This window comes from Dromiciops gliroides, chromosome 3 (genome assembly GCF_019393635.1).
Source record: "Dromiciops gliroides isolate mDroGli1 chromosome 3, mDroGli1.pri, whole genome shotgun sequence".
Lineage (NCBI taxonomy): Eukaryota > Metazoa > Chordata > Mammalia > Microbiotheria > Microbiotheriidae > Dromiciops > Dromiciops gliroides.
In genome coordinates this window covers 618,859,767-618,884,810 of record NC_057863.1, presented here as the reverse complement: position 1 = coordinate 618,884,810, position 25,044 = coordinate 618,859,767, and the positions used below count along the sequence as shown (strand labels likewise).

Sequence of the window (25,044 nt, the reverse complement as noted above, 5' to 3'; positions counted from 1 at the left end):
TCTCATTTTTCTCCAGCTTATGGGATACAACCATGGGCCTGGAAGAAGAAAAGGGGAACCAAATCACTCAGCTTCCCTTGTGAAAATCTCTGACTTCCCTTGGTGACAGTTTATCATCTCAATATTTGATCCATAAGTTGAGGGTGGCCAGAATCATAGTGCCACGGTGTATTTTCATAGGACATTTTTACATTGGTAAAGCTTTTTTAAGTTTGTCTTAAAAAATACCCAATAAGGAGTTGGAATTGTGAAATTGTTGTTCAGTGAGAAATGGTAGTCACACAGCTAGTTAGTTAGTTAGCTTGGATGAGAGCTTTGCTTTTATAACCTCAAGAAAACACAGTTGGGGCAGCTAGATGGTGCAGTGGATAGAGCACCAGCCCTGGAGTCAGGAGTACCTGAGTTCAAATCCAGCCTCAAACACTTAACACTTACTAGTTGTGTGACCCTGGGCAAGTCACTTAACCCCAATTGCCTCACTAAAAAAAGAAAAGAAAAGAAAACACAGTTTCTCTTTGGCATAAAATCACCATTAAAATTGCTTAAGCCATTTAATACATTTTTCCTTTCTGAGGGGGAGGAGAATACATTGTTTTCCACCCATTTTGGTATTTATATTCAATTTTTTTGATATTTCATAGTCTTTAGATTAATGCATTAATATAAATCTATCAAATTCCTATTTTTACTCCTTAGAAGTCGGATATAATGTTCTTGATCTGAAAAATTTTTACTGTTGTAAAAGCATGTGAAAAGTTCTTCCTAACTTGTTTTTAAGCATAGAATTTATAATCCTTAAAATAATATTTTGGGTCTTAAAATAATGAGATGGAAGTATGCATTAGATTAAATATTTGTTTCTAGTAATAGACCTGGGGCATAGCCCCTGTTCTGCTGTATAGTCACATGTATTTGTTGGGAGACTCCTGTTTCTTACAGTTGTCATGCATGGCTCCTCAGTGTCTGTTCCATAGTGGCATCTCCTTTAAGTCCCATCCCCATGATAAGGTATATTTTGGGGTCACACTTAGGAATAAAGTTTGTTTGCAAATAAACAACTCTCCTGGCATCCAAAGTTTGTTTTCTAGGTTTGTATAAAGAGAAAAGCTTATGTTCCCATGTCCTTTTGTGTATTCAAATGAAACAGAATAAGCCTGTGGAACAACACTTAGATAAAACCCACCCGCCAATTTCTTCATGCAGCCAGAGTGAGGAAGTTCTTCCATTTAGCTGGTAAAACCTGATGGTATAAACACCTGGGGCTGAGCAGGAAGTGTGAGGAAAAGCCTTCTGTCTGTGGAAGATGGCACTTTCTGCCAGGAAAGTATAGAATTGTTGTGACCTTGGGAGTTTATTTTACACGGACTCTATTTTCAGTCAGTCTTCTAGCATTTGAAATCACCTATGATGGGCCAGGCACTGGGCCAAGTGCTGGGGATTCAGAGAAAGGTCAGTGAAACTCACTGCCCTCAAGGGGTTCCCAGTTTAATGGGGGAGATAGCATACAGACAGAGAAGGTATAGACAGGGGTCTATTGGAGATAATCCATACAGGGAGGGCACTGACATTAAGACTAACTAGGAAAAGCTTCCTGCAGAAAGTGGGATTGTAGTTGGGAGTTGAGGGAAGCAAGGACAAGGATTGATTCTAGTATTTCTTTCTTCTTTCTTCCTTTTTTTTCCTTCCTTCCTTCCTTCCTTGGCTGTGAGGGTTAAGTGACTTGCCCAGGGTCACACAGCTAGTAAGTGTCAGATTTGAACTCAGGTCCTCCTGAATCCAGGGCCAGTGCCTTATCCATTGCGCCAACCAGCTGCCCCCAAGATAATTGCTAATACTCAGTTTTGCAGTGTGCAATAATGAAATACTCAAATTTGAGTACTTGGGTCTAAATGAATATATGAGTTTATTATCCCTTAGGAAAAAAAAATAAAGGAATTTTGCAAAAGGACCTAAAGTGGTTTAAAAGTAGAAAAGAATACACAAGTTTCCCTAAAGAATACTATTTGAATTTATTTTGTATTAGCCACAGAGTAGAAGAAACTTAATGGTGTTGGAAAAGATCTGTTTTTCAATGAGGTCATCATTTGGCACAAAATAATGAATTAAACTGGGATGAAGTTTGTAAAAGAGCTCTGTATGGTCACAGCTTTTATTTTTAAGGAAGGTGTTGTAAAACCTTATTTTTAATTCCCTTGCTTCAGTTAGGTTAATCATTCTCTTAGATCTTCATAATTCTTAAATTTTAGAGGTTTATCTTAGCCAAAGGCCTTTGGAATTAAAGGCCATTGATGTTATTACAGAAACGAAAATATTTCTTGTGCACTTTTTTTTTTTTTTTTTGGCGAGGCTATTGGGGTTAAGTGACTTGCCCAGGGTCACACAGCTAGTAAGTGTCAATTGTCTGAGGCTGGATTTGAACTCAGGTCCTCCTGACTCCAGTGTTGGTGCTTTATCCACTGCGCCATCTAGTTGCCCCACAAAAATATTTCTAAAAAGAGTTGATTATATTATCTGTAAAGGAAACATGAATAATTTTCAGATGGAGTGGTTTCATGACCTGACAGGTTCCCTCCTCCACATGTATATTTGTGTTGGAAAATGCCTATTCTTTCATTTATCCGGCATGAATTTGTGGATTATCATTAATATATTGGCTTTGTCTTTCTTTCCCCAGATATGGACGTGTTGAAAGTGTCAAAATTCTCCCTAAAAGGGGATCTGAAGGTGGAGTGGCTGCTTTTGTGGATTTTGTGGACATCAAAAGTGCTCAGAAGGCTCACAACTCAGTCAACAAAATGGGTGATAGAGACCTACGGACAGATTATAATGAACCAGGCACCATCCCGAGTGCTGCTCGGGGATTGGATGATACAGTTTCCATAGCATCTCGTAGTAGAGAGGTTTCTGGGTTCAGAGGAGGTGGTGGAGGGCCTACTTATGGCCCCCCGCCATCACTTCATGCACGGGAAGGACGCTATGAGCGGAGACTTGATGGGTAAGTTCCAAGGTTACACTAGGCAGGTATTTTGTATTTGATATGGTGAGAAACACAAACTCGTATGTAGGGGCCCCAGATGGATTTAAAGTTTGGGCATTCTCTATGTTGGGTTTGGAAACGGAAGTGATTACTCTCCCAGTGGCTGGTGTCTTGTGGAGTCGTGGAGGATGTGTTTCCAGCAGCTGGTTGGATATCGACTCTTGAGCTATGGTGGTGGAAGATTTCCTATGGCAGCACGATTACTGGAGTTACCTTTCTTCTAGAGCCGGTGATTTCCTTTTCTTGGATAATGTTAAGGCCTTCCTGGGATGTATATTTCCGACGAGATGGAGCTATCTGGGTTACTGCTTATGTTCCAGTTCCTGTGGAATATCTTTGGGATGTTACAGCCTGCAGCTTCTCGGAGAATTTGATGTCTGGTTCTCATTTCTCCCAACCTACAGTTTATGTGTTAATTGGATTGTCACCCCCCCCCCCCCCTCCCCCAGAAATTTAAGCCAGTTGCAACGATGCAACGGTTTGGATCCTACAAACAGCGTCTTAGACCTGGAAACGTGTGATTGGACGGAGAAGAGAGAAGGCGGTCTTTGATTTCGGATCTACACGATTTCCAAGTGATTGGAATGATGTTTTTTGCTGGTGTGAGAAAGAAAGTGTGAGATGATGGATGTTCCTAAATCTTGGAACCATAGCAATTTACCCTTTAAATGCTGGAGTAAGACCCGCGGCTTCGCTTGTACGGAATGGCGCGCAGACAAGACCTCGCTAGTCCAGGGGGAATGGATTGCTATCTAGTTTCTTAAGCGGGTTGCTGCACAGTTAAAGGTATTTTAGCTTTAAGGACTTGGTGATAATCAATCTGTGGATTTGTTTGTCAGAGGCGGACTTCTGGCCTGCAGCGATGCATTTCTCATCCATTCGGGCATTTCGTCCAGCTGCTTGATTAAGACAGGGATGGAAATTTTTTGATATTTGGATGGAATTATACATTTGCTATCCCACGAAAGAAGCCTGGGGTTTGAGAATTACAGTCTGTCTGGGACTGCTTGCTTCCAGTGGATTTTATTTTATTTTTGGTCTTGTTACTAAGATTTTTTTTTCTTGGTTCGTCTAAATATCATTTGACACCCTTGCCCCTTAAGAAGGTGGATTACCCCCATAAGAGGGGCCAAAATTGGGGAAGTTATGTTCACAATTCTCTCCCTAGCTTTAATTGGGATTATAGGTCGTGTTTCCACACTTGAAAAAGGTTGGTATGTCCTGCCCTATGTATTAGCCCCTCTCCTAACCCAAGTCAAACTCTTTCCACTAACTCCGATAGTACTTAGTACTAATAGATAAATCAGAAAAGCACTGTAGCCACTAGATTTTCAGCTCTGCTAGCTCTTATGCCTGTCTTCTTTGTCCTTTTTAATGTATGAGGACTTTTCATGTCAGCTCTAACCCTTGTAGAAGTATTTATTGCTTTGGTTACATCATTAAGACAGCTCTTACCAATTCACATTTGATAGGGTGCTAAATGCACTGACTTACTTATAAATTGTTGATATTGAGCCTTCAAAACATTCATGTTCAGACTTTGAAATATCTTAAAAGCCAAAGTTGGAAGTAGTTGATTAAAGGAGGACACAATGAATTTTAAGTTGGAAGGACATTATGGAATTTTTATTTTTCATTTGGCAGTGTTTGGTTGTTTTTGAGAGGCGGGTGGGGAAAAAGACTTAAGGCTGGGGCTGCTTCTCAGTGAAGCAGAGGGTAAGAACAGAGCTTAGTGAAAGCTGAGGGAATCGGCCTGGAGGAGACTGCCCTCATCCTGGGTGCCTTCGTACTGAGGGTAGAAGCTTACTCTGCCAAACCCTCCCTCATTGAGGAAGAGTCCGATTCCATCTTCTGATTTCATGTTCTTTTTAAATTGGAAGCGTTCCCTTGAGTTGCAGTTGAAGAGGAGAAACTTGCTAGTTAGGTTGTGAAGGAAGGGCCAGGGAACTGGACACCCATGGCACAGCGAGCAGAGGCTAGGGGTGCAGTGCAAGGTGAGGGTTGCAATCCCCAGGCTCCCAAACCCTTCAGAGTTGTGTGGCCCTCTTGGTGCCACCTTCACCTCCCAGGACTGTTGTGAGGATTGAATGAAATAATGTGTAAAGGGCTTTGTAAAGCTTTCACAGCTCTAGATAAATACCAGCTTATTCCTGTCACATTCCCCAGTGAGTTAACTGTCATCATAGTCACTGAAAATCACTGCATTCTAAGAGATCTGTAGGAAGACAAGGAAGAAATGATGTTTATAAAACTGAAATATCAAATTTTAACATTAATGCTATGTACACTGTAATATTTCAAACAGCGCATACTTTTTATTTAACCCTCAACAAATTATCGTTAAAATGCCTATGTTTTTAGTATAGAAGGAAATTCTTACTAGATCTACTATTGCTCACATTAGAACATGGAGCTATTCAGATATTTCTAGGAGTCTCACCTTAGGGAGTTTGACGAGCAAAGATTAAGAGGATATCTCTCTTGACTATCAAGTGCCCACAAAACAAAATGTGAGCTTCCCATCGGAAGTTTTGTTTTTAAATTAATTCGTCAGCATCAGAGAGACAGGAGCAGCCTTTGGCTATAGCTGTTTCAACATTAATTTTGCACAGAACAACATGTTTTATTTACCTAATATTTTAAAAATATTCAGATTTTTATGAGACTGTTCATGAGTTAATATTCTTTGGCCTTAGCACTTGGCACATTCTAGTGATGCTGGTAAATGGGGAATTTTCCTAGAAGGATCCAATGACCCCAAGAAGTCAAGATGTAGTGGCTCTCTTAAAAATGTTTGTTATGAGATAACCTGTCATTTTCTGGACTTCTTTGTGGGACATTTAACTCTTTGGAAGTGGCTTCTTTTTGCTGGACCATGCTTTGCACTGTGGCTTTCATGGCTGTGTTAAAAATGTATCTGGACAATTTGGCACAAAGAAATAGTTGGCAAAAGTTTAGCAACAATCTAAAGAAATCGGATGACTATGTGATGTTTCTGAGCTCCAAGCAAGTGGCAAAGCCTTGTTTAGTGCTGCTAAGCTTGCAATCAAAGAGGAGAAGGGCTTATAGCAACTCCTTCTCTATGAAATCCAGACTTGTGATGTGTGACACAGCCAGTCATGAAAGCCCAAGATCTGATTCAACAAAAGGATTGCTGAGCTCCACTCTATCTGAAATCATATTCGGTGTGAAGTACAATGTTCAGCTTGTCAGTGTTTGCTTACAAGGTTCATGCTATGTAAAGAAACCAATTGCCGAGAGGAAGTCAGTGCTGAAGTGAATGTGTTTGCATGACTTGCTTTCAGTTCTGCTTGCCCCTCTCTGATTGATTACATATTTTTCCCCCTCCCAAATGCAGGGCTTCAGATAACAGGGAGCGTGCTTATGAACATAGTGCCTATGGACACCATGAACGGGGGACGGGAGGATTTGATCGGACGAGACATTACGATCAGGATTACTATAGAGACCCTCGAGAGCGGACTTTACAGCATGGGCTCTATTATACTTCTTCTCGGAGTCGAAGTCCAAACCGCTTCGATGCACATGACCCCCGTTACGAACCTAGGGCCCGGGAGCAGTTTACATTGCCCAGTGTGGTACACAGGGATATCTACAGGGATGAGATTACACGGGAGGTACGAGGCAGAAGGCCAGAACGGAGTTACCAGCACAGCAGGAGTCGCTCACCACACTCATCCCAGTCTAGGAATCAGTCTCCCCAGAGGCTGGCTAGCCAAGCGTCTAGACCCACCAGGTCCCCTAGCGGCAGCGGCTCTAAGAGTAGATCTTCAAGTAGTGATTCACTCAGCAGCAGCAGTAGTACCAGCAGTGACAGGTAGGTTAACCAACAGCCTTCGCGATGCCAGGGGAGCTGTGCAGTCAAACTCACAGCCTTTCTCAATGGTCAATGGTTGTCAAGGTAATGGGCTTTTGAGAGCAGTCTTTGGGTTTTACTTATTTCTGAACAATCCATGCATTCGTTTCTTCATTATTCAATGAAGAACACCTCAATTGCTAGCGTGTGACTGCTGCTCTCACCATTTATTTCTAGTACCTGATTCGAAACGAGTATTTGGAAAGATTGTTTGATCCTTTTAGTGCTGTGAGAGGCAGTGTGGGGTAGTGGACAGTCCCCTGGGCCTGGTTCCCAGGCCCAACTCTGCTGCTCATTAGCTATGAGACCTTGGCAAGTCAGGTGATTTCTTTATGCCTTAGTACCCTCATCTATCTCTAAAATGGGGATACTCCTCCAACCTCCCTTCCCAGGGCTCTGGTAGAGAGGCTCCTAGGGTAAGTGAGGTCTGGGTTTGGTGTCCCAGGACCTAACCTCACATTCTGGCTGTCATGACCCCTCCGTGGGCCCCTGTCCCCTCCTCTAGGTCCGATCATCTTGGAGGCCTCCTTCAGCTCTAGAGCTAGGAGCCAATGCAAATGTCTGAGGCCAGTGAAGCATCAAAGTGTGGATTTGAACTTGGGCCTCAGAAGGCTGTGCCCTTGGGATGTCCACCTCTGAGAGGAGGCTTCCAAGGCCAAGGATGACCTAGTTTATTTCAGACAGGCTTCTCACCAAAAGGGTGGGCACTCCAGGATGACATTTTTGGCCACAGCATCTCCTGAAATTCCTTCAGGTGCCGATGCTGCACTGTGACCTATCTCTCGCTTTTGTCAGATCACGGCTCTTCAGTGGTAGCGTGTAGCCAGAGAGAATAGTAATGTTTACATTTTGGGAAAGGCAGCCTCTCTGACAGCCAGTCTGGTGGAGACTCCTGCCCAGGGTGCAGGTGGACCAGGGTTGAGATTCTGGGATGCTCACCTCACTGTTCTCGTGAATGCTTCACCTGTACATGTTTGTAAAAGGTGGAGCAGCAGCAAATGGAGATGAGGTAGATATGTGTCACATTGATCCCCATTTACAAAAAGCATGCAAGGTTTGACTGGCCCAAGCAGAGAAGTCCTCTTGAAATTGAAGTCTGTAGCCTTGCTTTCTGGTTAAGCCGAGGAAACACCACATTTCTAGAATTGAGGAAATACCTTTTAATAGACAATTTCTATTTAAGAGGTGAAAATGTCAAGGTCAGTGCCTTTTGTTTAGAGTCAGGGAACATAAACTGGGAATTGGTCATTGCCAGAATTCCAAGGGAAAAAAACACCCTATCAATCCCAAACCACAAGGGGGGGTGTCTTTTAACTTTCATCAAACATACTTTGGGAATCAGGAGGCCCAATAGCATTCTCCTGCCAAGTAGCTGCATGACATTGAGCAGATCTATTTTCTTGGGTCTGTGGAATGAACTTGATACTTAGGAAGTTCTTTTCAGAAAACCCTATAATTAAATCCACACACTAAGATCTAAAGCTGTATGACACCTATTTCCCAGCACTGGTGTTCTCAACATTGTATTAGAATAGATTTTTAGCCTGATGGGAGTCATTCGTTGACTCTTCTTTCTGCCGTGTTAACCTGCCTGAGTCCCCATCTTTTGTCTCCCACACTGTCCAGTGCTGAGATGATGCATTCGTGATAGAGTTTTAGCCTTTAAGATTTACAAAATTTATTTCATATCTTATCTCACTTGAGCCTCCCAACAGCTGAGGAGAAGTTTATTACTTCTAAGCCAAGGTGCCAAGGCTGTGATTTAACTCTAACCTCCAGTCAGGATTTGATCAGTCTACAAACTTTTATGAAGCACCTCTGTTTGAGTTGGGGGCTTTCTGACTAAAGGCCAGCACTCTCCAAGGACCATCTTGCCCTTATGAGTAAAGGAGATTCATTGGCTGAAGCAAAGTATGAAGAACAGTTGCAGTTAAATACAGCTGAATGTTTTGGGGAAACCAATTGAAGTGACCCAAGATTTATTGTTCAATTGTGTCTGAATTTTTGTGACCCCATTTGGGGTTTTCTTTTCTTTTTTTTCTTGGTGAGGACATTGGGGTTAAGTGACTTGCCCAGCATCACCCAGCTAGTAAATGTTAAGTGTCTGAGGTCGGATTTGAACTCAGGTCCTCCTGAACCTAAGGCCAGTGCTCTTTCCACTGTGCCACCTAGCTGCCCCTGGGGTTTTCTTGGCAAAGAGTCTGGAGTGGTTTGCCATTTCCTTCTGCAGCTCATTTTATAAATGAGGAAACTGAGGCAGCCAGGGTTAAGCAACAATCCCAGGATTACACAACTATTAGTGTGTCTGAGGCAGGATTTGAACTCTGGGAGATGGTTTGGCCTGACTCCAGGCCCTGTACTCTGAACTATGGCGCCACCTAGCTGCCTGACCAAACATTAGTAATGAATTAAATGACAGAAATGAAAAACAACTAGTGTTCAAACCATCAAAATTATTATTATTTTCACAGTCATTTTAAGTCCAGTTGTAAATAGTTCCTCCAAATTTGGCCCCAAATAAAAATATTTTGAGGGCTGCTACCTAAATTAAGATGGATTGGTTCCTTTGATTAAAGCTAACACATTTTGTTTTCATTTTTTCTTAAAAATCATCCAGTTATGAGACTTTTCAGAAATTCCTGAAGGGCATTTGAAGTAACTATTCAACATTCATTTATCATTCCTTGCCTTTCCTCCCCTATATAATTCACCTCTCTACCTGAGAACAGGTCTCTTTCCCATTTGTTTGGCTGACTACAGAATGTACTTTCCTCTCTTTTTCCTAATTAAATGGATAGTTTCAGTGAATAGGTTCATAGCCATGCGTTTCAAATGAGTAAACACTGCTTTAGGAGCAGCCTGGTTGTTCAGTTTTTCTAAGTGGCCAGACCTTATACTTGTGTCAGACTCTTCTTCATGGGAGTTTACTGGAGTAATATGACATGTGATTGGGTCACCAGCTTCCCAGGACACTCTCTTGTTGTTTTATGTTCTTTTTGACTATCTAAATGAGGCACTCAACTTTCATAAAAGATATTTGATGTCAGCTTCGAGAAAGGTATTTGTTTTTATGCCCCTTGATTGAAATAAAAACTGAATCCTCTGTCTACTTTAGTTTCTCTTTGCTTGATAATGGCAATTGGAAACATTTTTTTTCTGCTACCAATTTTCCATGCTTTGGTAGTTTATAGAAATTATAGAAATTATAAATTCACAGTTCAGATTCCTAAGGCCTTCTACCATCTTTAATAACATAATAACTGCCATTTATAGAATATTTTACTTGATCTCACTCAATCTGCACAAGAATGTAATGAAAAAGTGGGACAACTATTACTATCTCTTTTATAGATCAGGAAACTGAGGCACAGGGATAACCTGACTTGCCAAAGATTACACAGCTAGTAATAGTGCCTGGGTTTGAACCCAGGTCTTCTATTCTAAATTTTGTGCCCCTCAGGAGGTGATTGGACTGTCTTACTCTAATGAAGGATCATTGGTTAACTTTTGATTTTTCTGTCGGATTGGAAGGAGCCTGAAATTTGGATAATTTCAAATTCATTTCTGTTTGACTTTGAAATATATCAAAGTGTTTTTGTTCATAGGAATCCTTTCCTAATTTTGCTTTAATTGGGTGATATTAAGTTTGGTTTGAATCCCTTGTGGGGTTTGTAGCTTATAATGGGGTGAGGTGTATTGGGAGACAGGAAGATCCAGTCTAGAATTGAAAATGAACTGTGGGTAATTGACAGAAAAAGATAAATTTACATGTGGATAATTTGAAAGTTGATGTTAATTAAATTGTGAATGCATGTTAATATAAGTATTGAATTGTCAAAATTAACCTTTCAGTATGGCTAGCACTTTCCAACTTTAACAGGTTTTCTCTATTGTGTCTCTCTTCCAATCTGTCCCTTCCCCTCTTTCTCCCATTATTTATGTGCAGTTATTTCTTCTGAAGGAAAAAAAAAAAGAAGTAACTACAGAAGTTTATTACTTCTAAGCCAAAAAGCAAACATTTTAAGGAGATGAGCTCCTTAAAAGGGTACTGTGCTAGCAATAGCTATATATCTATATGAAAATGACTTGGGTTGATGTCTTTCTTTGTTTTTGCTCCATGACTTTGAGCAAGTCATATAACATTTAGAAACTGAGCTTGATTAATCGAGCTTTGCTTAATCAAGATTGCTTCTTTGCATGGGCTCTTCGATAAAGATGACTGAAAAATGTAGGATTTTGAATACCCTCCTTTTTTTCTGAATTATTTTTCCCCTTTTGAGTTACTTTTTAAAGTAGGTTTGGGATGGAGAATGTGTGTGTATGTATATATATGTGTTTTTCAGTGAAGGCTTGAAATGGCCCTTAATTAAAAAGAAAATTCGTTTAATTTTTATTTCTCTTGAGTGATTCTAGAATAATTTAGAAGAGAAAAGGTTGGAAGAAGAGGAAACAAAGTAAGAGAGACTATTAGGCTTTCCAGACAGGAAAAACCAACTTTTTTGAGAGGTCTGTGTGAATCCTACTGCTTTGAGTGTTACTTTGAGAACAACCTACAGAGCTTTGATAAATGAGCTCATGGGGAATTTTTCCTCTGTTAGGAAATAGAATGATTGCATTTCTCTCTTCCATAAAATGTGTTATAGAAATTCATTTTTAAAAATCTTAAAATTGAAAGAGAATCACCTATGTATCTCGTAGCAGACCTGTATCAGACATATTTAATAAAGTGATTTTCCCTGCTCAGTAGACCACTTCTCTGCTGTTCTTAGTTGCATTAATTTTGTTTGTCCTAAAGCTTTTCATTTTCATTGTAGTCACTTCTTGTTAAGAATTCCATAGCTGTGAAAAGCACTCAGAATAAGTGACTAAATTGTTCACATCCTTTAACTCAGTGATTTCCCCCTTGCTAGAGCATATACCTCAACAAAGTCGGAGATAAAAAGAAAACCTCCTTTTACACCAGCATACTTTTATCGACACCTTTTGTAGTAGCAAAGAACTGGAAACAAAGTAGATGCACTGGAATGTAATGTAAATATTACTATACTTTAAGAAACACTAATTATAACACATGAGGAAAAGCATGGAAAGATTTATATGAACTGATGCAGATTGAAGTAAGCAGAGCCAAGAAAATAATTTATTTGTCGATTACAATAATGTAAATGTGCAGAAGAGCATCTAAACAATTGAACCCAATGAATGCTATGAAATGAAAATGACCAAGCTTATCCCTAGAGACCAGATAAGAGATCCCTTCTTTGGGGGGAGGAGTGAAAAAAGTTGACTCTGTTAGGAAATAGAATGATTGCATTTCTCTCTTCCATAAAATGTGTTATAGAAATTTTTTAAAATGATTCCATTGCTGATGAAGCACCTGCTGTGTGCACAGAACTGGGTTATCCTCACAGTATTTAAAGTCAAGGAGGAGGAAGATAACCCAGAACAGATAACCAAAGAAAGAGGTATGGACAGATTGCTGAGAAAGTTTTGGGGGGTGGAATGAATTCCCTCCAGAGGGGAAAGGTGGGAGGAATTTAATCAAACACAGTTTCCTTCTCTTCAGGCTCTGTTTATTTAGCAAATAGTGTATTTTTTTTTTAATTTTCAAAGAGATTATAGAAAATATTCTTCTAATGCACTTAACAGTTTAGTCTGCACGTACTTGTTCACAGGGTGGGGAACTGGACGGACTGTTGTGAATAGGGGTTATCTGTGTTTTGGTGACGTTTGAGTTGCTTTAACTTCTTTGAATAGAATTTTCCAGGGTTTGGCTAAGGTATGTGGGAAGGGATAATTGCCATTAGTTATGACAGCAGCCCAGGGCTGTGATAGGTAATGAACAGCATCTGAAAACCCTGTTAGGGAGATTTGGAGGGTTGTTGAGAGCAGGACTGATTTTTTATCCAACATTACTTTAGTTTGTAGTTCTGTCAGCATGCCAGGGCATACATGTTGATGGAATGTTAGCTTGTTTAGTCATAAAAGCATACAGTGTATGAATTGGTCATTGACTTAAGTGAGCCCAGATGGAATAGCAGTTTGAGATGGTGGTGTTCAAATAATAAATGGATTGAGTTTCTTTATTAAGTTTGAGGTACCCAGACATCTAAGTTTTGCTGTATTGCTTTTTTCTTTTTTTCAAGCACTAGATTTTATTTCAGGGACCCAGATTTCTAAAAATTATTTTCTTCCCTAATGTACAAAATAAAGAGAAAACAACTGTCTCTGGAATTTAGTGCATTTTAATCACAAAACCTGATGCAGCCAGAAAGGTCTTGTTTGGACATTGGTGATTAGAAGGCATGCTATTCATTTGTTGGTGTTTTTCTTTGCAGCTGCTGTGAGGCTGGAGTGAAAGTAGAAATTAATTCAGCTTCACTGTAGAATGCCAGCCTTTTACCGCAACTCCCCTCCTTTCTGGTTGCTGTTGAGACGGCCAGCTAGAGATAAATCGCTCAATTTTAAATGGGACTTTTTGGTTCCTTTGAGTGTTCTGCGATGTCTAGCTGAGGAGGGGGAAATGGACGTTCATGCTAAAATAGCATGTAAGTTAGGAGGGCGAGCTGATGGAAGACTCTTTTTTTGGGGGGGGTGGGTTTGCGGGGCAATGGGGGTTAAGTGACTTGCTCAGGGTCACACAGCTACTAAGTGTCAAGTGTCTGAGGTCGGATTTGAACTCAGGTCCTCCTGAATCCAGGGCCAGTGCTTTATCCACTGCGCCACCTAGCTGCCCCGATTGACCTAAGGCTTGTGGTTAGTTAGACCTGAGCCCAGATTCCCCTGCGATGCCAAGTAGCTGTGTGACCCTGGGCGAACCCCTTGACTTTTCTCAGGCCGCGTTTCCTCCCTGTAAAGAGTGGGGGAGAGCCTCTGCCCCCCTTTGACTTGTCCAGCGCATCAAACCGGACAGTTTGTGTCAGGATGAGTTGTGGCTTCCGCTCACTTGGCCGGCTCGTTTCTCAGTCCTCCGTGCCCTGGAGCGGGTGAAGGTGGATGGGGGAGGGCATCGCCCTTGGCGCGTCGAGGCCGCCTCATCCCGTGCCCCCCGCGGCTTTTCCGCTCCCATTTCCATTTCTTTTCAACTTGGAAAAGACATGCGACTTTTGCCGGAGGAGGAGGGAATGGGGTCGATGGCCGGCCGGGGGAAGCCAAGTCTGGGGTGGGGGTCTTCCAGGCCTGCCTTGGTCGGGGGTCGGAGGCCGCGGCCTGCACCGGGCTTCCCGCCCCGTGCCCTCGGCCCAGTCTTGTCCCCAAGTTGGGAGACAGGCTGAGCGGGTCCTCGTTGGGGCTGAGGGCCCGAGGCCTGCCGGGCTCGGGCGCGGCCTTTGTTCGTCCGCCCGCCGCGAGGGCTGCGCCCGAATGGGGCGCGAAATTGGCGGCTGCTTGTTTGTGTCTCTGCAACCGGCCCGAACTGGAATCAGCCTGTCTCAATCGGCTGCGTGCGCCCCTCCCCCACTCCCTCCCCTTCCCCTCCCCCCGTGGGGCTAGGGGCGGGGCTCGGCGCCGGGGTTGCGGCTTCCTCCTCCCCCCTCCCTCCCGGTGACGGTCCGGGCTGTGGTTAAGGAGGGGGAGGAGCCCCGCTTACAAATGGCTGAGTGCAAAGCGGTGGCCAATTAACCCGGATGTGTTACTTGGGGAATCTAGGGAGAGGAAGGCTGAGCCTGGGCCTCGCTGTCTGCCAGCCAGCAACATCTCTGCCCGGGGCCTTCTCACCCCGGGGCAGCCCTTCCCCGCTGATCCGCAGGCTTTGGAGAGAAGAGGGGGCGGCGGTTGTGGGTGCAAGGGTGTGGGTTTTAGATACATTGGGTGGAGCTGCTTTTTGAAGCAGCTGTTGAAATCGCAGAATGACGATTTGGGTGCCATTTCTAATAGGATTCTCAGCCCGTAGCTTGGGGTGCAAGGAAAGCCATAAGAAGGAATAGTGGTGAAAGTTGTACTGCTGACTTAATAAATGGGAGGACATCGAAACCATTTCTGCTTCTTTCCCATCTTAGATTGATTAGCCTTCCTGATACGTCCTTGTCTCCCTCCCCTTCCCCCACCAAACAGTGCAGTTCTTTGTGGGTCTCACCCTTCTATATCTTTTGTTCAGGTCTTGAAGGAGAGACTTTGCCTGGCTCTTTTTAAAGTGTCTTGGTGTCATTTAATTTGTTTTGTGCACTGTGCTAATCCATCCAGTGGGCCTTCCTGCACCAAGACAATTGAAAGCTTAGCTTTATTGTTTTTATTACTATGAGTATTTCTGGAATATTCCATCGATACCTTCTGTTCAGAGCTCACCAAGTTTGTATTGAGATTTTACCCTATAGTTTTAGATCTCTGTGCCCTGAGGGTTCAGAACTCTGAAAAAGACTGAGGGCAGGGGGGGGGAAGGGGAAACTGGTAATTTCCTCACTTGAAGTGCTTTCTGGTCATTGATTAAATAAATTACAGTGCCAGGACAAGTTGAACACACTGCCTATTTTTATAGTAAGACCTGTCTTAAACTAATAAGCAAAACATGCAGGTGCTTTTTCATGGTGGGAAAACTAGCAAGAGAATAGGCTTTTATATCAAAAGATGATCTATGAGAGCCAGAAAAATCTTAATGGGAGCAGAGGCCCAAGAGGTTAAGTGAAGGCCAGTGTAACAACCTGTACTTTTCTTGAGAAAACTCGGGATTGTTGATGTCTTCCTTTGCCTTAGTTATAAGAGATTAGAGAAGAGGATGGTAGAAATCATTTGTGACATTCTAAGATGAGATAGTGGGAGACAGTTGTTCTATATTTAACCTAGCCAAATAAGAGAGGAAATTTTTGTCTGGTGTAAATTTAGGGCATCTAACCTAGTAAAGCATTGCACCATTTTTACTCAAGGTTGTAAAACTTGAAGAAAGTTTTACCTGATAGTATGTTTATAACCATAATATTTGACTTGACAAGATATATTTTTGGTTTTTCTTTTGGAATCATCATCCATTTATAGTGGATAGATAATTAAACAGCACAAAGGAAAAGAACAGTCCAGTATTGAATGAACATATGTTGTTCCCGTAATTTCCTCTGCTTGTTAAGATGATGGAAGTTAAATTTTGATTACATAGGAGCCAGTTGTCTAGCTGCAGGACCTTGTGTTAAGAGTGAGGCCACCACCAAAATTGGGGACAGTAGTATCCTGATGACACTGACACTAATTGCCAGTTTCCATTTGGTTCTTTGTTTGTAGACACCATTTTGAGAAGTGTTCAACTTTCAGAAAGTGATTCTTCCCATAAATGGAATTTCTCTATTAAAGCCTCACACATATTTTGGGCCTTGTTTTTGAGAAGTTGTGGATTTTGGCATGATTTTTACTTGGACGTTTAGTTGAAGAACATTTGTATTTGTTTATTGGAAAAGGTCCCTAGGTCCCAGTCTCCAGCAAAACAGACTTTTAATATATCAGAATATTACAGGTGATCTCTGTGAGCCTTTCTACTCTTCTTTTAATTTAAGAGAGAAATGAGCAGTTGTACAATTTTCTGTTGCATTTGGCCTTTCTGAATTATATATCACAGCTGGAAAGACTTTTTGTGAACTCTTAGGCTCAAAAAAGAAACTAAACTTGGCCAACACCATATTTGGTGAATTTGGCGCTGGTCATTCCAGGACATGTTTAAGGCATTTTGGTCTCTATGCACTTGAAGGAGTTTTTCTACTGTTGAAAAACTTTGAAATTCATAAATAACTTAGCTTCTTAAAGTGGAATATTTTTAAAAAGTAATGTAAACTTAGGTAAGATTTTTAAAAAATTAAAGCTCTGGGGGCAGCTAGGTGGCACAGTGGATAAAGCACCGGCCCTGGATTCAGGAGTACCTGAGTTCAAATCTGGCCTCAGACACTTGACACTTACTAGCTGTGTGACCCCGGGCAAGTCACTTAACCCCCATTGCCCCGCCAAAAAACCAAACCAAACCAAAACAAAAAAAATAAAGCTCCTGGGGCAGCTAGGTGGCACAGTGGAATAGAGCACTGGCCCTGGATTCAGGAGGACCCGAGTTTAAATCCAGCCTCAGACATTTGACACTTACTAGCTGTGTGACCCTGGGCAAGTCACTTAACCCCAACTGCCTCACCCCCCCCCCCCCCAAGATTAAAGCTCCTCTTTCATTTTTGAGATCTGTTTTACCAGCATTTAGTCATCTCAAAATGATTTAAACATGCCTTTAGAAAAACCAGTGGAAGTTTACATATCTTTATCGTATAACAGCATAGATCCAGAGCTGGAAGGGACCTTAGAATCTGTTTAGTCCAGTCCCCTCATTTTAATGATGAAGACATAGGCCCAGAGAGGTAAAAGATGAATTAGTTGTCCAAGGTAAGGTCACACGGATAGTAAGTGGTAGAGCCAGGGCACGAGCTCCAGTCCTGTGCCTCTAAGCTTGGCTTTCTCAACCATCTGTCTTGCACTACTCTGCCCTCCCCTAGTTTATAATACCCACTTATTAAAAGAGTGTAGTGATGGCCAAAGATTTACCCACATCGTTTCTGAGGAAAGATCCCAACCGTGCTTCATACCTCACCCAGACTCCCTCTGGAGTCTTCCTTGCTGCACTGCTGCCCTTAGAAACATCTACATCTGGACCCTTCTCCTTATTCCCTGGGACCACCATTTGGGGAAGGATCTCTCAGGAAGACTGCTCTTCATTCTCCTCAGAACGCCAGCCTGCCGAATGGCCACCTTGAGAAATGGCTGCCCTGGTGCCTCACTGGATCACCATTTAAGGAAGGATCTCAGCCATGTTTCACCTAAGTCATGCCTGGACCTTTCAGGACTCTTTGCCTGCTGCTGCATGGCCACCCTGAGAAACACCTGCGGGGCTGCCCTCCTTTCCTCACTGGTGCCTCTCTCCCAGGACCTCCATTGTAGGAAGAATCCCAGACGTGCTTCCCACTATTCATGGCTGGACTTTGTGGACTCCTCTCCACTTCCTCCTCCTTGAATGTAGCATTGCCCCTGGCAGGGCACCTACCTCACTCTGCTCCTCTTGTAGTTTCCCTATATATCCTATCTTCTTCCATTAGAATATAAGCTTCTTGAGGACAGGGATTATTTTATTTATATAGGTAGATCTGCTGTCACCTGACATATCTTCCTGAAAGCCAGCCCTTTGCAAAATTGTGGAGTATTAGCCACAGAATGCATGGGAAAATGGGGTTAGAGGCACACACTCAAATTTAGTCATTGACAGACAAGAACCTAATTTTTAAAAATCCTGCATGTTTTCTTTTTGTAAACACATTAAATGGTTACAAAATGCATAAAACAATAAACAGTAGCAACTTAGCCTGTGCCCCTCAGTGCCAGAGCAAGCTGGTCAGGGAGGCCCTCCAAAGTTAGGTAGGAGACCGGGGGTGGCGTAGTGCAGCCCTACCTCCTCCCAGCACCTCTTCAGCTAGAAGATAGATTAACACGGTGCCTGACCTGGACAAAAACCTGCAATTTGTTTGAGGAAAGGTCCTAGCTTGGGGAGTCACTGTGCCGTGATGGTGTTTTCTGCATTCTCGTGGAAGAAGTCAAGCAGGAGAAAACTTGACATTTGCATCATGCTCACAATGCTTTGTAAGGTTTCAGCTGCATTGAAATGGGCATTCTAGCAGAATTGAAAGATTTGTATTTCTAGTGCTTAGCTCCACATAGCCCAGAGTCAGTGCTTGGTAAATAAAGGCTTTCCTGAGACTGACATTTCAGTGGGATTGTTGCCATGCTGACTTTTTTTAAACTTTGGAACATTGAATAGTTTTAGCCATTTAGACAGTGGCTTTGTGTCCTTCAGAAGAATTGTCAGCTTGTTTCAGTTGAAGGTGGTTGTATGATTTGGAAATCACACATTGTTGTGGACAGGATCTACAGGATCTAACCTGTCTGTACCTTGGTAAACAAACAGCTTCATGAGCTGCTATGTTCTGTCTTCCCTACTTGGCCCCTGGTGCCCCCTTCTCTCTCTCCCCCCCCCCCCCCCAAAAAAAAAAAAAAAGGTGGGTCCCAGCCCTACTTGGTGATGAGCTTTCCTGGTCATAAATAAGTTTTTACTGGGCCTATGTTCTGATCCTCTTTCCACCTTGGTGATGGATCTGTCAGAGCTGGACGTCTCCTGGCCCTGTCTGTGAGAACCCAAGGTCAGTGCTATACCACAACCTTCAAAAATTTTTTTAAGCCTTTTGTTTTTCATACCAGTTATTTCTCAATACCATGCCAGTCGTCCCCCCCCCCCCCCCCCAATAATTATCTGGTTTTTTGGAAGCAATATTGGTGTTTGCATCTTAGTTCAGTGGGGTTTTCATTTGTGTTGGGATTATTATGGCATCTATTTTCTAGCTTCTTTCTTTCAGTCAATTCATACAAATCTTCCATATTCTGAATTCCTCATCTGTGTCATGGTGCAATAATAATATTTTTGTTTTGTTTTGTTTTTTTCAGGGCAATGAGGGTTAAGTGACTTGCCCAAGGTCACACAGCTAGCTAAGTGTCAAGTGTCTGAGGCTGGATTTGAACTCAGGTCCTGAATCCAAGGCCAGTGCTTTATCCACTGCACCACCTAGCTGCCCCCAATAATAATCTTGTATTACTACATCACAATTTGGTTTAGCCATCCCCCAGTAAATGACTCTCCAAACGTTTCCCTTTTTGTCTCCTATCACAACTGCTTTTCTGCAGTTCATAGACTAGCCAGAATTTGTATTAGCATCCTTATGTGTTTGAGAAAATTGGCTATGTAGTACATAGATACTCAAGGCTTGCTTGTTTGTTCTGGGGCTGTCCTGTATTGGAAGTGAGGACTTCCTTCACTCATACATAAGTACATTTTTAAGGCACTCCTGTCGTGGGGGGAGTTTCTCTTTAGGCTTGGGTTGGGCTAAGTAACATCTGAGGGTTCTTTTATACTCTTAGATTTCCTGTAGGGGATATTTGAGAATATTTTAATTGTATTACTACCACAGTTAGCCAATGACTATATTAAAGTTATCAGGAATTGGCAGGAAACTCACACGATGTTAGATTAGATGAAGAAATTAGATAGAATCAATGATTCAATGTGATACAGCTGCGGAGGAGTCAATGTATACAATTTTAAGGAAGGATTTGACTTAACCCACAAGGTCTCATTTCTGGGTTTGGAAAGGGCATTGATAAGGCTGATAAGGGCTACAGAGAAAGACATCACCTGAAGATGAATAATGGTTTAACTTATTTTCAGCATTGAATTAGTGACTGGGGTGGAATATTGCAAAAGAGTTGAAAATGAGACTTTACCTAAAGGTTGTCAGTGAATGTAGTAAGTTAAGTTCCCCCTCATTGTGTGTCTCCAAGTAGAATCTTCTAGATACTTTTTTTTTTTTTCCTTTGGAGGGGCAATGAGGGGTTTAAGTGACTTGCTTAAGGTCACATAGTGGTAAGTGTCAAGTGTCTGAGGCTGGATTTGAACCAGGTCCTCCTGAATCCAGGGCCAGTGCTTATTCCACTGTACCACCTAGCTGCTCCCTCAAGTAGAAACTTGATGATTATTTAATTATACAGACTTTAGCTCTTACCCTAAGTACTGGGTGAGGTGCCTAGGGATACAAAGACTGAAACTGAAAAGCCCCAGTCCTCAGAGCTAACATTCAACATGTACATGTGTACATTAGACTTTGTACAAAGAAGTCGGTTTCCCACGTTTGTGTCAGGTCCAAGCATCTAGGAAATGAGACACCACCTGCAAAGGAAGGCTGGAAATTGTAGGAGGGGAGGTACAGGAGATGAGTGTTTGTTGTGTGCAGAGCAGCTCGTAGGACATGAGGCCAGTCCTGGCTGGACCACAGCATTATTGGGTGTAAGCTTTAGAGTTCTTGAGTATGCTGTCAATAGAATGCTTGTTCAGGGGGCCAACATTCTGTGATTCTAGTGTTTAGAGACATCGACTAAGAAGGATTTTGTTTAAGGCATCCCACTCAGATTAACGCCATAGAAGTAATGACTAAAAAAAGAAAGCCCTCGAGGTTGTAGTTTTTTTGCCAAGTTTGGACAGGCTGATAGGTCAGTGTTTATTTGGGTTGTATAATCTGTTTCCTTCAAGTTTCTACCTTTGAAGAATTTAAATTTTGCTGTTACAAGGGGAAACTTTTCTATGTAAAACAAGTGTGGTTGGAGGAATGAGGAAACCTCAAGGTTTCCTAAGGTATCCGTTGAGGGTAACTTTGATCCTCTTTTCCTTGAGTGGGGAGTGCTTTGGTGCCCTGCTTTGTGGCCATTGTGCCTTGCATCCCCACAGTAGGCTAAGGTCTCTCATATCTCTGAGGTCTTGTTGGCTCTATTTTAATTTAGCAGCATACATCCAGGCTTATTTTACATGTTGAGTGGAGGCTTCAGTGAATGAATTATTGGTTTTCCAAGTTGCAAGATTGTGAAGAAGGGTTCAAATTTGCATTCCATCCATTTTGTAGCACGTGTGTGCAGGCATGCCATATATGTGTTGTAAGACACAGTTCAAGTATGTGGAAAGAGATGCTTCTCTCGACCTCCTTATCTTTCCATTGGAGAAGCAGAACCTTCCCAAATGCTTCCACAAAAGAGCCTGTTTCTTGATCATTCATTTACTGTTCCTCTTCACATTTTAGTTGAGGCATTTAAATGAAGAATTGAGTCAAACTTAGATGCATCAGAATAACTTAAAGAGTTGCCAAGAGACAGCAATGGAAGCATAGCCATTGCATTTTATTTTGCCCATTGTTAGGGCCTTAATCATTTTTGAGATCAAGCATGTTCAGGTTTTTATGCCAAGGCTTATGGTTTACAATAGCCAGGCTTTCTGGACGGCAGTTCCATTGACATGTGTCAGAGCTATGGAACATGACTCAGTGGTGGGTTCTCTCCTACCTCCCCCCTCGCCCCCTCTGTCCCCATGGGACTTGTTGAAGAATGACAAGTATATTGATTTGAGTTGTATATAAAGAACCATTGGAATTAGATTTTTGTCTTCATCTGTACCATGTTTCAATGAAAGTATTGTGTACTAGGATTTAGAGGCAGATGACTGATGTCCAGTTCCCAGCTCTGCTATTTATTCTGTATATATAGCAATTCATTTCCCTTCAGTGAACCTCAGTTTCCTCCTCTGTAAAACAAGGAGATTTGGATTAGATCTGGGGTTCTTACCATTTTTTCACATCATGGACCCCCATGGCAGTGTCGTAAAGCTTTATGGAACCGTCTCCAGAATACTTTTGGATGCATAAAATAAAATACGTAGGATTACAAAGGAAACTAATCATTGAAATACAGATCCCGAAATGTTTTTTAAAAAAGATTCAGTGGCAGCTAGATGGCACAGTGGTTAAAGCACCGGCCCTGGATTCAGGAGGACCTGAGTTCAAATCTGGCCTCAGACACTTGACACTTACTAGCTGTGTGACCCTGGGCAAGTCACTTAACCCCCATTGCCTGCCAGCAACCCCCCCCCCCCCAAAAAAAAAAAAAAAGATTCATGGATCTCTTTACTTAAGAAGCCCCAGAGTTAGATGAACTCTAATGTGCTTTTTCACATTCCAGATCCTAGGATCCTATGACCTTTTATAACTCCATGCTACTTTGGGAAGGTGTGGTTAGAAAAGGATACATTAGTGTTTTTGAGAAAACATGTTTGTAAAACAGACCAGTTTAATTTCTTATGTGTGAAATTTTTTGCTTCACCTAGAAATCCCTAGGGAATAATTTATTCCTGTTTTTGTTTATTAGTAATAAATAAATAGAGATGAGGCAAAGCCTTTTGGGTAATTTGAGAGGACTCCACCTTCTGTCACTAGCAGGCGGGGCAGAATCCAGAGAAACAAAATGGATAGGACAATATCTTTATTGTAGATAGTTGTTTCTCAGGTCATTCTGTAAAACGTCTGTGAATCTCAATCTAAAAAACAACACAAAACAGCCAATGTTGGTAGCATAAGCTATTTTAGAAGTGGACTCTCCGGGCAGCTAGGTGGCGCAGTGGATAGAGCACCGGCCCTGGAGTCAGGAGTACCTGAGTTCAAATCCGGCCTCAGACACTTAACACTTACTAGCTGTGTGACCCTGGGCAAGTCACTTAACCCCAATTGCCTCACCAAAAAAAAAAAAAAAAGGAGTGGACTCTCCTAGTCACTATTTTGTGTCTTTAGAAACAACTTGAATCTAAGACTTTGGAGGACTTTCAGGAAGCTTGGTCTGTGGAGTAGTTTATAATGAGGTGGCTGTTAGGACCCCTCTTCTTGCAATTTATTGAATTTAAAATCTAAGCCTATAATACTTTCCCTTTTCTGTGGCAATAATAAAAGCATCAAGAGCAGCAGTTAAAGCCCACTCAGTGCACACTGAAATTAATTCTGAGAAAACAGCAGTCATGCTTCCTTACATCGCACAAAGCCAAAGCTGGTGGTGAGCCTTTAATTCACAATTCAGCCCAGCCTTTTATTGACAATAGCAGCAGCAGGCATCCTGTTACATTGACTGATTTGGAATCAGGAACAAAAAGAAGCATTTGCTTTGTATTTTACTTTTCAAGAAGTATTTATCTTTGAGACAGAAATAAAATTCTTAAAAATTATAAAGCCAGATTTTATCTGTCTTAGCCCTTGGAAGATGGTTAGTTATTATGAAATGGTACTTGGGTAACCAGCAAAATTAGATTGTGATAAACCACTGTAAAAAGGGAAAGAGAACTCCAGTACTGAGTTTATCTACTAGGAAATCCATTTCAGCATGAGTAGAATTATTTCACTGATGCAAATCCTTAATTGGAAAGGGAATAGCAGAGGGAAAGGTTCTATCCCACTATATATTATTTATATATATATATGTATATGTATATGTGTGCATATATATATATATATATATATATGCACACATACATGTGCGTTAAATAACGTTTTAATAAAATAATAATAAAATAAATAATAAAATAAAATTAATAATATAATAAAATTTAATATAATAATTTAATAAAATAAGTTTTGTAAAACTGTAAGGACTTAGTATTGCCTGTAGTTGGTAAAATACAGCATACAAAAAGTAAATTCATAATATCAAGCCACTTCCTAAAGCCTGGCTTTCCTTTTTCCTTCTTCTTTATCTGAAGTTCTTAGCTCTCTTTGTGATCTATGACCAAAAGGGCAGAATTCCGCTTTGCGAAATCCTTATTTGCATGACCAAATGACCAGAGAAAGCCCATGGGATCTTCAAAATGAGGAAAGTCAAGGTAGGAGAAAGGGCCTCTGTGCTTCCCTGTGAGAGCATTTTAAAGCACATCCCTGGTTACTCCAGCCCACCTACCCCCACCCCAGGAAAAGTGCCGCAGTCCCCATCTCTCCACCCTCCCCTCTGCTTATTGGTTTATTGTTAAGGCTTTACCTTAAAAAGGCTTCCTTTCCCAGAAGCATTTATTAAGCACCAACTACATCCCGGCCTCTGGGCTGGCTGCTGAGGATGGCAGCCCCATGAGCATGTCCAGGTATACACAGAATAAAGAGCTCGTGTATGTAGTGCTTTAAGGCTTGGGAAGTGCTTCCCACATATTAGCTCATTTGAAAGGAAATGACTTCCCTTCCAGGGAACATGTATGGAGCATCTTGACGGAGCTAAACTTTTTTTTTTTAGTGAGGCAATTGGGGTTAAGTGACTTGCCCAGGGTCACACAGCTAGTAAGTGTGTTAAGTGTCTGAGGGGCAGATTTGAACTCAGGTACTCCTGACTCCAGGGCCGGTGCTTTTATCCACTGCGCCACCTAGCTGCCCCGATGGAGCTAACCTTTTAAGGAAGCTGGAGAGTTGGTGACTGTTTCAGGCAGGGAAATTGGAAAGTACTGAGGCCAAAAGAAAGGCAGAGAAATGGAAGAAAGCCAGCTGGACTGAACTGTCGAGCATGTGAAGGGGAGAACTTTGGTACTAGAGCTGGGAAGCGGGCTTTCTGTGCCAAACAGTAGAGGTGTGTGTGTGAGTCTGGTTTAAATGTAATTACCCCCAGCTTAGAAAAAGTACAGTTAATTTGTAGGGCCTCAGAATCTGTGCTGGGAAATAGTCTTCAGGCATCACCTGCTATCACCTATGCCAGAATACAAATGCCTAGACAGCGGCTCAGCGGTACTTCGTGTGACTATTAA

General features: G+C 42.0%; 1 protein-coding gene across 1 annotated transcript in view; it reads left to right on the top strand.

Moving 5' to 3' along the window:
• SPEN (spen family transcriptional repressor) overlaps positions 1–25,044 on the top strand; it is a 78,538-nt gene that overhangs the window by 23,079 nt on the left and 30,415 nt on the right. Inside the window, 2 exon segments of the mRNA XM_043994657.1 lie at positions 2,675–2,995; positions 6,396–6,875. Coding sequence (XP_043850592.1) covers positions 2,675–2,995; positions 6,396–6,875 — 801 coding nt within the window.